Source organism: Procambarus clarkii, chromosome 32 (genome assembly GCF_040958095.1).
Source record: "Procambarus clarkii isolate CNS0578487 chromosome 32, FALCON_Pclarkii_2.0, whole genome shotgun sequence".
Classification (NCBI taxonomy): domain Eukaryota; kingdom Metazoa; phylum Arthropoda; class Malacostraca; order Decapoda; family Cambaridae; genus Procambarus; species Procambarus clarkii.
Window position 1 is genome coordinate 29,523,355 of NC_091181.1, and position 17,250 is coordinate 29,540,604.

Consider the following 17,250-nt stretch of genomic DNA (forward strand, 5'->3'; position numbering starts at 1 on the left):
CTACCCAAACAAATTGGTAAGAAGAGATAGAAAAATATATACTCTAGCAACAGAAGCATTATATTTACTGATGAAATTTTTGCTGCCAAGGCAAGAATAAGCATTGCACGCCGGTGTGTATCTGAGTTCACTGATGACCGAATACACTGAACAATCAGTTCAACGTTCAGCTGCACTTCTTTATTCACACCTGATGAAAAAATTATTATTATTATTATTATTATTTAACATCATTCAAACCTGTCACTACTCCTATATGACTACACATAATTATCCTCATTATTAATACAAAGGAAAGTTTAAAGTATAGTATTTATGATCTAAACCTACATGTAACTAAACATATAGAATAGTCATCCATTCCATTTTAATTAAGCTACTTCAAAATTTGCTTTTAATAGTACAGAGGGATAGAGGGAGTTCCAATTAAAAATAAAATTTTAATAACTTTTTGAATGCTAAAGCTTAGCAACTTATTATAACAACATGCACAAAGTTATCACAAGAACACGATTTATCTACGAGAAAATATTAAGGCATATCGATGGGATCGAACCCACATGTACCTGGCCAGTCTATTGATGTGGGGTTCGTAACATTTTATGGCCTCTATAATTATGGGTCTTATAATTATATGCACTCATCATAAAATTACTAAATGGGTGAATAAAAGTGAGTGAACTGTGTTTGTCATTTGGGAGTAAGCAAGCATGAATACACAGGCTGTTTACTTGGGAATATTTAGCTATCATAATTAATGATACCTAAAAATCAAAATATCAATAAACAAAAACAATTATACCTCACAGACTTATATTTTTCATCCTTTAAATATTTTTTTATTGTTGGTGCACTAACTTTAAAATTTCCCCCATTTAAATACCTATTAATTAGAGATTTAAGTTATTGTACAGTACAGTATTGTGTTTAACAAAAATTCTTTACCAAGATAACTCTTACCTTCTCCCAATTCTTCTTCTGACTTCTGCAGCAGATGCAATATTGCAGAAAGTATCTGTTGTTGCACCAATTCCGTAATGACTGTGTCTAGAGTTAGTGTGTGTTGGAGGCAATGGCACAAGGGGCCGACCAATAACCATGGTCGGCCTAGTGACGCCATCACACCGATAGTTTCCAACATTAGGCCAAGTTTCTTCCAAGCCAAAAGTTGGTTACTATCATTTACGTTCTTCTTTCTGTCAAAGAAAAATTAATGCAGATATGGTATCTAAAAGAAATCCCCTATCATCATTATATTGTACACATTACTAGTTCATTGTTTTAGTCTATAACTGTCGATGATTCCGAGGATCAACGTCTCCGTAGACCGGTCACTAACTAAGCCTCCTAGTTGGTGGTCTGGTCAACCAACCAGGCTGTTCAACATAGCTGCTCACAGCTTGACATATGAGTCACAGCCTGTTTGATCAGGCAGCCTTTGAAAGTATTTATCAAGTTCAGGTGATGAGTCACAATAACGTGGCTAAAGTATGTTGACCAGACCACACACTAGAAGGTGAAGGGACGACGACGTTTCGGTCCGTCCTGGACCATTCTCAAGTCGATTGTGAACAATCTCACAATCGATTTGAGAATGGTCCAGGATGAACCGAAACGTCGTCGTCCCTTCACCTTCTAGTGTGTGGTCTGGTCAACATATTTATCAAGTTCTATTTTGAACAATGGAAGAGGTCAACCAGTTATACCCTATATGTGTAGAGGAGTGTTGTAGAGGAGTGTTGAAAAGTCTTAGGGATTTGATGTTGATCGAGTTCCCTCTCAGTGTGTCTATTACACCTCTGCTTTTCAATGGGGCTATTTTGCACATCCTTCAGTACCTTCTGGTCTCATGTGGTGTTATTTCTGTTTGCAGATTTGAGACCAGTCCTTCTAGCATTTTCCAAGTGTAAGTTATTGCATGTAAATTTTTTCCCGTAAATTATTCTCTCTCCCACCTGCACTCTAGGGAATACAATTTAAAAATTTTCAGCAGCCCCAATAATTTGGGTGCTTTATTGAGTGAATTTTAGTAGTAAAAGATCTTTACATGCCCTCCATGTTACTAATTTCTCCAGCCTTGAATAGGGCTGTTAGTGGGTAACAATATTCCACTGTAGAGAACTAGTGTCTTAAGTAGTATCTTCATTAATATGACATCTCGTTTGAAAAATTTCTTATTATATAACTAAACTGCATCCTTAATATTCTAGAGTTCACATTTAGTTACTTTCTGATAATGTCCTCACACCACTGTTTAACTAATATTCAATCAACTATCTCTTGCATACCAATCACCTTTTTGTTGGATATTTTTAATATATATACAATTTATCAATTAATTTAAAATTAATCTGAATTTATTTTCAAATGTTTACAGTCAAGTTATTGCATTATCAGAATACAACTCGCTCACCAAATGAGACATTACATGCAAATGGGTGAAGATCTTCCCACTAGAGAATATACTGATCAGTGGAGGAGCCCAAGTCTACATCTCACTTCTAGTAACAATTGTTACACAGTACAAAGATGTACATAAATTATTTATTGCTAAGGGTTTTACTCTCAATTCTGCAATAGTACTAGATCACATTGTTCACTAAGATATACAGTACACAGTACATGATACATATATATTTGTTCAACTTAAAATTAACAAGTAAAAAATTAATTAGGCCACGACTGAAAATAATGACGTTTCATTTTGTTTCAAACTATGCCAGATAATAAATAATTTAAAAACAAAAAGAATATAACTTACAGCCTCTTTTTCTTAACTTGAGCTGCTTTTATAGATGATACTTTATCAGCTAAATTTAACCCCTCAATCTGCTTGATAATAACAACAGCATCCAAGCTGACTTTCCGGAGACCCTTGCGGAGCCGGGCAGCCTCACTGGGATCATCAGATTCAACAACACGGCTGATGAGGACACTCCAGAGTCGAGACTGTACCTCTTCACTCTTGATACTGGTGAAGAACTTGCGAGTCATAACCTGGAAACAGACGCTACATGATCAATTCCGTGATGTAACAAATGCCAATGCCTTCAATCCTAAGCATTTAAACATAAGAAAAATAATTACCAAATTCTTTGGAAACAGGTATTCGTGAAGTGAAGGACATCAGAAAATTTTCAAGATACTGTACTAGAATTTTTTTAATTTGTTGTCTATATTATCCAAAGTGGTTTCAGGATATTTTGTAAGTTATATCCAACATATTCAGAACTGAACACTATTGTAATAAAGAAAAAATTAGTAGCCAAACTTTATACAAAAAATTAAACAATAGAAATTTTAAAGATTCTTTACAGGAGATTTTGGTATATAAATGTGAAAAATTACATTTTGTATCTCGTGTTAATAATTTTACTAAACAAATTGAGACGTGTAGCATTTCTGCTGAGTAACCCATGGTTGGGAAGCAACCAAACAGCTCTGGGACAGAAGATAAAATGAAGTCCAAAGAAACTGAAGGGAAATCAGTACCCCTGTTTCTTCAGGTAATCACAACCCCATTATATTTAGTTTGTTACAACTAAATAAAAATCGACTTACCTGCTTCATCAAGACACACTGTGGTGAAACAGCACCTTCATGAATAGCATCTTGAGATAGATCCAAGACTTGTCTTGAACATGAAATAGCCTTAAGGAAGAGCTCCCATCCATCTTTACTTTCTAAGACTTCTGACGTATCAGGTGTGAAGCGAAGTAAAATGTAGTAGAGTGAAAATGAAGAGACAATATCAAGCTTCGAATCTTCTTTCAAAATAAGAGCCTGATTGAGAATGCTGTCTGCCACAGGCAGTAGATTAGTAAGTATTTCCTGAAATTAAGAAAATTTTACATGTTTTAAGCTTTACACGTCTTTACATTTTAAGTCGTCATTGTAAATGTTACTTAAAAATAAAGGGCAAAAACAGTCTCCTTGAAAGGTATTATAGGGGTAATGGCTCATCTAATAAATGAATATAAGATGGAATGAACAAGAAAATTTATTTTGGATTTTAAAAATATATATACAGTATGTTTAATTGAATGAAGACAATCAACAAAGGTATTTTGGTCCATTCCTTAGTCTCATTCTCAAGAATGAGAATAAGAAATGTAATGAATACAAGAGTTCATAAAGTACAAGGCATTGTAATGAGTAGAGAGAGTATAATGAGTTCAGATTGTGTAAGGACGAGTTCTCCCATTCAAAGGCTAGAACAAAATCTACATCTAGCATTGGATTCTTGTGCAGGGAAAAGACAACTTCCACAGATGACAACAAAGACATTAGCAAAATACTGAGGATACAGTGCAATTCTGTTTTCAGTGAACCCCTGAACACATTTAGATCTATAATACAAATGTGTTCTTGTGAATGTGATACCAATATCAAATCATGTCAGATGTCACCCTAACCAAGGGGCCTGATAGCTGAGTGGACAGCACTTCGGATTCGTAGTCCTGAGGTTCCAGGTTCGATCCCCGGTGGAGGCGGAAACAAATGGGAAGTTTCTTTCACTCTGATGCCCCTGTTACCTAGCAGTAAATATGTACCTGGTAGTTAAACAACTGCTATGGGCTGCTTCCTGGGGGTATTTAACAAAAAACAATTTTTAAAGTCCTCGGGGACTTTAAAGGCCACGGCGACGCTAAGCCCTGAAATCATTTCGAGATAACCTCAAGATAAGATAACCCCACTGAACCCTGGAAGCCATAGACAGTATACCCATGCACAGATTCCAGGAATTCTATATTCAGCAAGAATTGCATAAATCCACAATCCTAGGCCCTAAACAATATTTAGAGACAAAACCTTCACTGTTACATAACACATAGGATACATAACATAACATCAAGGATAACACTACTGTTATCCTTGACATCCCACCACTCCATAAAGTATGTAGTCAAGCAAATGCAAAAATTTATAGACTAATAGAACTAACATCACACATCATACAAAATGTTTGAGTCCTAAGAAGTATGATCACAAAACACAAGAAATCACAACGTCTACATAACCCTGGACAGCATGGGTTGAAAACATGGTACTTCTGCCTCTCACAATTGCAATCTAGACCACTATGATATTGCCCTAAATGCCATGGAAGACAAGCAAAATGCCTATGGAACATACACAGATTTAGCAAAAGTTTTTGACAAATGGTGTTATTGCACACAAAATGTGTACAAAGGCAATTACTGGCAAAGTCCTCTTTTTTAATTTCCTAGTGAACAAAACCCAGAATGTAATGAAGACTAAACCACACACTAGAAGATGAGGAGACGACGACGTTTCGACTTGATAATGGTCCAGGACGGACCAATACGTCGTCGTCTCCTCATCTTCTGGTTTAGTCTTCATATCTTCATAACACAATAAAGTAGTTATCACAACCACAAGAAAAATTACAAGCTAGATAACAACACAGACATTCAAACGAGATGTCAGACCAATGATAAGAATTTTTAAGACACTAGTGCTCTCTTGGGTGGAATATTGTGGCACACTAACAGCCCCATTCAAAGCTCCACTTATAAAAAAGTATACACATATAATTTAATAATTCTGAGCTGCATAAAACATTTGATAAGCCATACAAATGATAACTGACATTATTTACATAAGCCAATAACTACTTCAGGCTGCATAAATGGAAAAAATATCTATGGAAACTTCCATTAAACAGCCAAAATATATTATTCAACTAATGATTACTAGGTACGAGTACCTTCTTTCTCAATCATAACTTGAAAAACTAAAATTCTAAACAGACAATGAAGGAAAGACAACTTACAGCATCTGTGACATAACTGAGGACAAAGAGGAGAGGCGTCTTAAGGTGCATCGGTACTCTCTCACACACTACAATGTCAAGAAGGGCCTTAGTTACTTGCAAACCTCTGGACTTTCGTTTATCTCCAAATTCAGAGAGTACTGATGAAACATGGCTGAAAGAGATAATTATAACAATCACTATACTAAATATATATATTTTTTAAATAAACATACTAAAAAATGTTTACGTATGAAATGAAAATCATTTGAGTGGGAATATGTGTGTGGGAGAAAATATTGGGAAAGAAACTTAAAGATATTTGCAAGGGAAAAAACCAGCACTGAATGTAATGAAACTCCATTTTCTGGGTAAGACCCGGAGGCTCCCCGGTGCTTATCCAGGCTGATATTGCTATATTAGACTTTGGCATAAGTCATGTGAATGGAGTTCTTAGGCCTACTGGGGACCCTGAGCCAGAAGCTGGCCCCCTCAGAGAGGCACAAGGAGCAATGGCCTATAGAAACCTCCATGTGGTTGGAAGCATTCTATGTCTGCCATCAACAGGGTCAGGCACCCAGAAAGATAAGCGCTCCAAAACAAACCCCTAATCTGCTTAAGAAATTGCTACTGAAAGCTGAACTAGTAGATAGAACTCCCCATACAAAAACGAGCAAACGAGCATGACATCGCCACGTCATGCTCGTTTGGCCATTATAATTGCAAAAATTGCAATTGTGCCCCATAATTGCAAGAAAATTTTTAAATGGTCTTGTCACCATTTTTTTGTCAAAAAAAAAAGATCACTTGCAATGATACCAACAATCAGAATCATAAACAACACCTCCAAATAACTTGAACACAAGCACAACCCGTTATTCCTCTGTTAAACTACCAGTTGGCTAACTACTCACTAATCTGATCACATCAACACAAGGATGAAGAAGCCAACTGCTCCTAAATGCATCCTGGTATTGCACGTACTTTCTTCCCAGCTCTGTAGAGGCTGATTCAATACTTAGTATTTACTTCAGGGCATGTAACCAGTTGTTTGTGTGGATCTGGCGAGTAATACAATATTAGATTCAGTATTGTTTCAATACTATATTCCCAGATGATGACCATTTGTAACAGACTAGCATCACAGTTATCTTCTCTCTGGTTGTCTGAAATGGTTCTTAGTCTAGCTTCTCTTGAACCAAGCACCTTTCTAGGTGGTACCTTTGAAAATCTCTGACCTAGGCCTTGGTATTTGGCCTGCTGTCCCAAGTTATACCTGTACAAGGAAAGCATTGACTAGCTTGTCCTTGCTATTTGTGAATCTCTCTCAGTCTCTCGAGGGTCAGCTTCCCATCCTATTTTAGTCATTGATGTTGGTCTGATAGGTAAGTCCGGCTCCTAGCTCCTAGCTACATTCCTGCTTGTGGCACAGTAGTACCTTCTCCTATACATTCCCCACCAAGGTTGATGCTGAAAGCTGATGCTTTGGGGAACTGTACCCCATTAAGTGACCCAGGAATGTTCTGACATTCAAAACCTTCATATCCACATTTATATACATGAACATCCTGTTTTTTTCCCAGTAAGTTCCCCATCTCCCCCTCCCTATAGATGCATTTTTGAGTCCTCTATGAGAGCTTTTAGTTGTCCCTTTGGGGGATGCAGATCGGCAGCGTTTGTTGTTTCTGTAAAGGGCGAGGGACCATGTTTTCTACTTGAATCCAGCCTTTCTAAGCCTGGACCTTCTGTTGTTGTTTGAGGTTTACCTATGGTTTCCTTATGATTTACCTGTGGTCAATTTCAATAGATCTATGAGGCTATTTGTGCTAACCACTAGCAAATACACACAACCAACAGAATCAACCTGATCCTCCACCATTGATAACACTATTGGTGTCCAAGAAATGTACAAGTACAGTACTTTATTAATGATGATGTACTACCAGGAATCCTAGCGAAGTATCCAAAATTTACTTACTGTAGGTAATGCATGCACCCAGCTAGGTGATAAGACCATTTGAAAAGTTCTTTAGTTCTTTGTCACCATGGGGCACAGGTCAACAAGGGCATGATGGGAGTGTGCTGTGTTCTGGGTAGACGTGGACTTTGGCTCAGGAAGTGACCAAAGGGCCGTTCATATAGGGAACATTTCATATATTCATCGCTTTATTTTCTTACCTAATAAATATACAACAAGGTGCAGAGTTCAGCAAGAGGTAACCACACTGAACCAATACATGGGTCTCAATTTTACCCTGTCTTGTAATGGAGTATGTACAATTTTTGTTATTCAGAACCAAACGTTTACTGCATTTCTATTCTATTTCTTATACACATTCCTTTTATAAAAGTTATATTTTTTACACATTAAGCAAATTTTACCATATGTACATTTTTACCAACTTTAACACAAAACCAAAACTAAGAAAAATTTGATTACAGTACCTTCCATCTGCAATAATTTCTTCAGCATGGGCAGCAATTGCTTCTAGCAGCAGGCTATGATTGTCTTGAGATAGCCTACCACCAATCACTCCTCCAAGCTTCTTAATACACTGAATGGCTCCATGGCGCACTACCTCACTACCATGTGTGAGCGCAGAAATAAGGGCTGGAACTATTGGCTGATTTGTGCCGAGAGACCATGCAAGTCCAGAAGACTGAGAGCCTAATAGGGTTGATCCCAGACTCAAGGTCCAAGCCTGAGAAAAAAAAAATAAAGTTTTTAGTTTTTACACAAATTATTATTCTCAAGAGAAACTTGATTTTAAAATTTGTTTGGAGAAAGTGTAACAATATCTAGAACATCATCAACACAAACAGTACAGCCTCAAAAACCTGAAACTCAACCCTCCAAGCCTTAAATTTTGAAATGTATACAATTTGGAATACTATATGTGCAAACAAATGTATTTTTGCGTGTTATTACCAGTTCAAAATTATGCAGCTCCAGCACAGTAAAGAATAAAAAGAAAACTGAGAAGATCCAAAGATATGCCAGAAGGTACCAGATATAAAAGTAAAATGAACTATGAAGATATGATAGATCGCCTATAATTAATGACACTGCAAGAGAGAAGAACAGAATCACAAAATGATTACAATATACAATATATATAAATGATACCAAGAGGAATAGGCAAAGTGGATAGAAACAATCTTTTCCAGGCGAGGGGCAATAACATGAAGGATCACAGGTGGAAGTTTGAAAAGCCAACAAGCCATAACAATTTAAAAATGCATGTGTCGTGTAAGTGTAAATCTTCTGGAATGAGGTTGAAAAAAAAAACAGGGTGAAACGAAACAACATTAACAACTTCAAAATCAAGTATGGCAGAGTACTGGAAAATCAGACAGTTTAAATGCACTAGAATATACAGCATAAGCATGGAATCCAAACCTCATGAAGTATAGAGGTTTGCAACAAGGCTTGGACCAAGGTTAAGAGAACTAAGCCTAACAACTCTAGAATACACAAAAAAAAGAGCAGAGGGGATATGACCACAACACACAAGATATTAAACAGAACAGAACAAAGTGGATATGAACAGCCTTCTTAACCGAAAAAAAATATGATACAAGAGCATCAATAAACGTTTGAAATGTGAGTGAATCATAGAAATATAAAGAAGCACTTACTGACCACCCAAGTCCATGGTGGTCAGTAAGTGGCATGCACTAAACGAGGGTGTCATGACTGCCACGACAATCCACAATTTAAAAAACAAATGTGATAGAACTCAACATAATGAGATTTAAAAACAAACCACATTAAAAAAAAATAAGAGGAAAGGCGTAAGAAGCTAGACCTCATTCCCCATAGTTATTGATAAGTAACAGCATTACAACTCCCACCCCATAGTGGGGCTGTGGCAGAGCACTGCGGGCGACTGCACTGTCAATGCCCATAAATTGCCAGACTTCCTGGACATTACATCACTGCCAAAATATGTCACATATAATTTTTATTCCCATGAACAGAGAATGCATTTTAACAATATTAAAACTTAAATTTTTTTTTTATTTTTTCCTATGCACCATGGGGGTTGTTAGGGAATAAACAGGTGTGCAGTCAAAGTGTTAAACCTGACTAAATGAAACTGCAGACAGGAATGAAGTGCAAGATAGGAGATTAATGTTCAGGGGTAAGATGTTCAAAGGTCTACGTATAGGACCCTCACAACTGGTGTAAAAATTACCTGTAAAGCTTCATCTATTACATTAGAGAAACTCAGTGAAGAATTCCACCCCCAAATGATGGCTAGGAAATAATACATTCTTTCTGACGTTCCCAAGCAGTCCTGGAGAAGAGATCAATTATATAAATTATACACAATATTTTGCAACAGAACATGAGGGAGAATAAATGTATGGATAGATGGTCAAAAATGCATGCTCATGCTGCTGTACTTACTATTAACTTTTTATGTTGCACCCTCATGTATATACAGGAAATTACACATTTTCACTTTTCATTAATGTATATTTATTTGTTGTTTAACAACAATAATAAATGAATAGCATCATATGAAAATGCACTGCAATAGTATAACAACTCAAATTTCAGACACTATACCTTAAGAACTGTGGCAACAATACTATTCCTGTGAACATGTCCAGTTTCTTCATATCTCTCCAACTGAACTGCTCCCTTCATTGCCTTTATCAAAATCAGCAAATTTCCTTCACCATCCGACTCCTGTGGAAAAATCACATACGTGGGAGTTTGAGTGTAGATATAAGCAACAGGAGGATAGCAAACAAAAGTCACACGTATCACAAGTCTGTATCCCAGCTTAAGTATGCAAGGGATAGAGAAATGTATTGGTAAATTAAATATATGGCAACCTAAAAGAAATCTGAAGAAGGGAAGAAGAGAAAGAATTTGGGAGCTAGAAAATAAGTAAACAAAGTTGAGAGTTGATGAGCAGGTAAAACTCACATTTTATTTGATTTTAAATACAGTACCAAAAATTGTAAAAACATTATTTAATATATTAATCAATCTAGTTTTTAGGTGATATTCCTCATTAAAATAATGTGGCAATTTTAACTAAGATTACTTCTAATGATTTACTGTTAAAATCTCTCTCAATACAGTATTTTATCAATAAAAATCTTTTCAGAATAACTTTGCCAGTCACAGCAACACGGTCGAAAGTAAGTAATGTGAAAAGATTGAGAGATATCAAGAGCAAGTAGTGGTGGTGTGGCCATCTCAGTACCTCCATGCCCGGGTTCCAGTAAGGCGAAGAATTGCAGCAGTCAGGGAACTTGAAGACTTGAGTAGCCTGCTTCATACACTGGGTGAGAAAGGGAATCGGCAGCAACCCTTCCATTACGTACACTAAATATTCTCCAAGATCATTTGGAGTGGGCTGTTCCAACGTCTCACTTTCTTTATCCTCAGAACACTGTAAGTATATTTCTTAATTACCCAACATGTAAACAAGAATATGATCAATACATACAAGATACTGAGGGAGGAATAAAGATGGTGGACAAGGAAATCCTATTTTAAACTGAAAAGCGGTAGGAAAAGGACACTAGTAAAGCTGGATATATAAATGAGTCATTAGGATATAAGGAACTTCTCATACCCTGTAAAGGAAATCAGCAAGTGGAATGAAATGAAGAAAAAAATGTCAAAGCTATTATCATTCACAACTTTAAGAAAAATTTGACAAGAATTTCAACATGAAAGAGATGTATTTACCACACCAAGTAACTAGGTTGCTGAAAATTCTGAATCTGATTCTAAATTAAGCTGCCCTCACAAAGGAATGAGTTTCTAAACAAACCAAGATTCAGAGATATGGGAAACAATACCAATCACATTTTCAATTATTCTCAAACACTGCATCAATAGAGGTTAATTATGTGTTCTTGTAATGGTTAACTTACTAATTAAAGTAATAAGCTCTAAAAAATTTAAATATTTCAAATTAATATAAATTAAAGAAAAACAAAGCTAACCTGCAACTTAGCTTTTACTGTACTAATGTAGCTATAGCTACAGAAATACAAAATGACAAGCAAACAAATTAATTTAAACACATACCTTGAACATATCAAAACTAATTAGACAAGCATCCAGAAGTCTATGCGCCATTTTCAAACGCAGGGCCTTGTCAACTTTTAACTCAGACAAGCCACAATATAATAATATCATGGACATAAAATGAGATACCAAGCAGTCTTGAAGCCCAGTCTGGCTCTCAACATGATTCCACAAGGCTACATGCTCATCTTTGGACAATGTTCCTAGGGCTTTGGGCAAGACATTCCACATTTTCATGTAGTAATCCTTAGTCTTACAAGAACTGGTATCCAGCAAGAGCAGCCTTAGTTCACAAGATAAAGAAGACAAAAGAGAACTCTTCTCTGCCAGGCTGGATTTCAAGACAATTTTGGCCGCTTTAATATCCTTTTTACTTTTGGGAAAAAGAACATAGGGTAGGCATATGTAAAGCACACTCATTTTCAAGTATGCATCATATTTTTCAACCAGGGTCTCTGAAAGTACTCTTAAGCATGCCAATTTGACCTTGGCCCATTGGCTTTCTTGGTCCCTCGATTTAGCTAAAAGTTTCTGGCACTCAGTTACTAAATATGAAGCATCTAACATTCTCAACCCCTTTATGAGAGTCAGTGCTTCTAAAACAATATCTGGGAGCTCATCACTCAGCATGTTTTTTAAATGCATCTTGATCATTCTAGCATCCTTCTCCTGAAAAAACAAAACGTACATAAGAAAGATTTATAAATATATACTCAAATAAAAATCATTTGGCAATTATGGTTGTCAACAAAAGCTGACTCCAAATTCCAATTTTAATTACAAATTGCATTCAATTGTTGTCCAAGAAAAATGGACTAAACAAAAATGTATACATTCTATATATAAACACCCCCCCCCCTCCCCAGAACTAAAGTATGTTAATCATGTACACTGGGGGTGTATGTATTCAAAAAATACAAGTGAACAAGTAATATTTTAACTGTACAAGTCAAACTTTCAAGAACTTACCTGACCCTCAGAGACTCTCTCCACTAAATTTTTCACTGCAGCCAGCCGAATGGCATCATCAGGATGAACTAAATGAATCAAACTTGTACTTCCACTGGCGTTTGTCATTATTTTTTGTATTATCTGAAAAAGCAAACAGTATAGCTATCTTCTCTGTACGAGATCTCACTCATTCAACATCTTTTAAGAACTTTGTTTTACAACTTACACACTCCTACGTGAAACAACAGATCTTCACAGAAAAATTAAATCACAAAGCATAGACAGACAAATAAAGAACAAATCCACAAGGGCCAAGACAATTTATGAGAAATAAAATTTACACTCCATACACAGACAAATAATATTTTTTCCATGAAACAGATGTGTTGACTTCTAAACACCTTGTCAAAAATTCTAATATGTGATATAAGTGTGACTGGTCAGGAATTATTAATTATTTTTTGCATTGCTTTACTTCCTACCTTCCTTGTTTAAGTGAAATATAAAGTACCTGTATATACAATGTATGTGTCAACAGGATGGCATGTGCCTCCTGGCTTTTCCTCTATGTTATATCATATGCTCAGGCTAATAGTATTTTGCACTTTTTTATAAACACTGAATTCCCGGAATGTGACCATAGCTGAATGCTTGAGCATACTGTACTGTACTGGTTATTTCTATTTTGAAGCATGTTGCATTGTTTTAATATCCAATATGTGACTAACAATATGTGACCATAGCTACTTTCATAAAATAGCACTCATGATCTAATACTTCCATTGTGTCCACCACATTACTACCATAAATTCAAACTGTTCTTTCAGGATTTTAATAATGACTATCATCCTTAGTGAATATACCTCTTGTGAAATACAAATACAGTGGAACCTCGAGTGACGAGTGGCTCCATCTACAAGTATTTCGAGTAACAAGCGAGCCACTCGCCGAAAATTTGTCTCGATTGACGAGCTTCTGCTCCTTTAACAAGAACACCATGTGGTGCTTCCTAGCGTTCCCGTTAGTTCTCGAAAATACTCGGATGCCTCTGACGATGAAAAAAAAAAAAAATTAAAGATGCTAATGATGCTGGGATGTAAAGAGGGGACTGCTGTAATGTTGCAAAGCATTGATTTTTTTTTTAAGAATATTTTTTAAAAAATTAAAAAAATTTAAAAAGTACAAATGTTAAAAAAGTTCGTTCAGTGTATGTCAGGTTGGCTGCTCCATTTTTCTATAAGAAAATGAAAAATAAAAAAACTGAACAAATTTGAAAGAAGAAAAAGATTTGTTCAGTGTATGTTAGGTAGGCTGTTCCATTATTTAAAAAATCGAATATCATACTGATGTTTTCTGGTGGTGGAACAGATTAATTTTATTTCCATTATTTTAAATGGGGAAATTAGTTTCGAAAGACGAGCGTTTCATATGACATGCTCGGTGCTGGAACGGACTAAGTTCGTTAATCGAGGCTCCACTGTACTTGCAAATGTATCTATTGTATCTGTATCTGATTTTTTCTTATTTCTTGAATTATTTTTATTTTTTATTTGTTTTCTTTATTCTGATATGAGTGTTTTAGTTTTTGGCTCTATATCTGTGATTTCTTTGTGAAGGTTTGCTTTCCTGTCAAATTATTTGCACTTATTTGTTTACATCAGTAATTATCTTTTTTCGTCTATAATTCTCTCTTTAAAGATACTGCAAGCTGGCTGCAGCTACTATAATTGTGCGCTAAATAAACTAGCATGTGAAATATTTTGTTAATATTCCAAAGATAAACATCTCCAGAGGATACCTGATCAACCAGGCTGAGATTCACACGTCACACTGCGAGCAGCAACATCAGCAAGGTTGACAAAACCACCAACCAGGAAGCCAGACCCTGGATTCATAAAGCAGTTAGGCAGCTGTTATCTTGAGGTTATCTTGAGATGATTTCGGGGCTTTAGTGTCCCCGCGGCCCGGTCCTTGACCAGGCCTCCACCCCCAGGAAGCAGCCCGTGACAGCTGACTAACACCCAGGTACCTATTTACTGCTAGGTAACAGGGGCATTCAGGGTGAAAGAAACTTTGCCCATTTGTTTCTGCCTCGTGCGGGAATCGAACCCGCGCCACAGAATTACGAGTCCTGTGCACTATCCACCAGGCTACGAGGCCCCTAGTACTTTTATCACTGTATCACTATCACTTTATGTACTGTTACCTGTACATCTTTTCTCAATCTTTGGCAGCTTCGTTTACAATTTTGTTTACTGCCCGAAACGCTTTGCGTAATAGTGGCTTTAGGTATGTACTAGCTCTATCTATAAATCCATCAACTTTTGTATCTTACCTTGTATGTATGAACCTTACCTGAATAAAAAAAATTATTATTTATTATTATTAATTATTAAACCGTTAATGAGTTCCAAAGCACCAGGAGGCTGTTTATAACAATAACAACAGTTGATTGGGAAGTTTTCATGCTTGTAAACTGTTTAATAAATGTAACCAAAGTCATCAAAGATTGAGGAAAGATGTACACATTCATAAGTACTTGCGTAACTGCTTCATGAATCTGGACCTTGGTCAGACTGATTCCCAGATCCAACAATAGGAACACAACAGGTAGTACTTCTAGATAGCCTCAAATTCCGAATGTCTAAATTATTCATGAAGTCACCCTTAATGGAAATGAACTTACTACAGGAACAAAGATCATATATAAATGGATAGACTGAAAGCCCTGATAACATTAAGAATTATCTTTTTACCTCCTTATACTGCTTTCCAGTTGGCGAGTTGTCCTCCAAGTTGACCATACGAGCCAAAGCCTGACTGTGACCTTGTGGGTGGCTTGCCTCCAGCCCACCTAATGTCGTTGCAAGTTTCAGTGTTTTCAAGGACTCTAATGCTTTGTAATTGTTTTTTACAGCCTCAAACAAAGCCCTAAAGATAAAAAGATCAGGTTATGATAAAGAAAGAGAACAGTTAAAACATTGCTCTAATGTATGTATGTAAATATTGAGAACAAGCCTTGGGATGCAGAAAATGAAAGACAAAAAGACAGACAGAGGCAAAGAATGGCCACCAAGCTAGATGATGACAATGCAAGACAGGGAAGAGAGAAAACGGCACATATCAAGAAAGTGTATACGTAAATTCAGTGTGCTCCCCACCAAATAATCTGATTTAACAATTTAGAAGATAATATAATGTACTGTACTGCAATATACTTTTATTAATTAAGCATTTTGCATTCAAGCTGCACACACATTCTACTGTATATATGATGTAGTAGTAGGCATCCATTAGTTTCAGGAGACTATGGAGTTGCGCTCTGATGTCGGCCTGGTCTGGAGTGGCCTCACCAGGGCGCAAAGCCAGGGTAGGTTGATGCGGGGGAGAAGCTGTTACACAGGCAGCAGGTCCCCCCCCCCCCTCCATGGCGCTGCAAGTCTCCAATGGAAAGGCATACACCAATACAATTGGTTCCAGCGCCGTCGCAGGAACTGTGAGTTCCGGGGATGACCTCGTAGTTGGTGAAGAAGGGCACAGGGATCTCCAACTCCGGAGACCGCCATGGTCGGGGCCGGAGAAGAACCACCCCATCAAGGGTTATAAACGACCCCAGCCTCATGAAGGAGAGCCTGGGCTGCACGACCCTCGGGAGGTGCGGTGATGTACTACATTACAAAGTACATAACAGTTCTATAATAACATGTAACTATTAAAGAGGGCTTAAAGCACAGGTTTCCTCATCTTTACAAATGCTAATTCATTTTTGACATTGTCATACAATTAATTAAGAACAAGTGTTATCTTGAGGTTATCTTGAGATGATTTCGGGGCTTTTTAGTGTCCCCGCGGCCCGGTCCTCGACCAGGCCTCCACCCCCAGGAAGCTGACTAACACCCAGGTACCTATTTTACTGCTAGGTAACAGGGGCATAGGGTGAAAGAATCTCTGCCCATTGTTTCTCGCCGGCGCCTGGGATCGAACCCAGGACCACAAGTCCAGCATGCTGTCCGCTCGGCCGACCGGCTCCCTGAGTGTGCTCAAATTCATTAGATATAAATGTTAGATTTAACAAATGTCTTTAGCCCATAATGAATGAAATATCAGTATCAACTTACTGTAACTATACTCACATTAAGAAATAGTAACGGACAGTACGAGATAATATTTTAATGCAATATTAATATCGGAATAGGCAGCATTTTTGGAATTTTGGATTTAAAAATTTATTTTAAAAGTTCTATTGTAGATAAAGCACTCTAGCTAATTTTGACAATAAAGAATCTTCCTGGATAATGAAACAATATGTCCAATGAAAATGCCACTGCAACAAGTCTCTTAACTATTTCAATGTAAGATCAACTCCATTTTTCTTATAATGTTACAGTTATGGACAAGAGAAAAGTGTCATTATGAAACCTAAAGTAGGACTTCAGTCACAAGATGACAAGCAACAGAGCAA

General features: G+C 36.8%; 1 protein-coding gene across 1 annotated transcript in view; it reads right to left on the reverse strand.

The window, feature by feature from the left end:
* The window catches only part of l(2)k09022 (HEAT repeat containing 1 homolog l(2)k09022), a 58,078-nt gene that overhangs the window by 28,780 nt on the left and 12,048 nt on the right, over nucleotides 1-17,250 (reverse strand). Inside the window, exons 9-20 of the mRNA XM_045744223.2 lie at nucleotides 15,545-15,719; nucleotides 12,807-12,929; nucleotides 11,838-12,506; nucleotides 11,002-11,190; nucleotides 10,353-10,475; nucleotides 9,976-10,077; nucleotides 8,222-8,478; nucleotides 5,798-5,951; nucleotides 3,562-3,831; nucleotides 2,762-2,997; nucleotides 961-1,196; nucleotides 69-190 (exon numbers count right to left, since the gene is read on the reverse strand). Of these exons, the coding sequence (XP_045600179.2) occupies nucleotides 69-190; nucleotides 961-1,196; nucleotides 2,762-2,997; nucleotides 3,562-3,831; nucleotides 5,798-5,951; nucleotides 8,222-8,478; nucleotides 9,976-10,077; nucleotides 10,353-10,475; nucleotides 11,002-11,190; nucleotides 11,838-12,506; nucleotides 12,807-12,929; nucleotides 15,545-15,719 (2,656 nt within the window). The remainder of the gene's footprint in view (nucleotides 1-68; nucleotides 191-960; nucleotides 1,197-2,761; nucleotides 2,998-3,561; nucleotides 3,832-5,797; nucleotides 5,952-8,221; nucleotides 8,479-9,975; nucleotides 10,078-10,352; nucleotides 10,476-11,001; nucleotides 11,191-11,837; nucleotides 12,507-12,806; nucleotides 12,930-15,544; nucleotides 15,720-17,250) is intronic.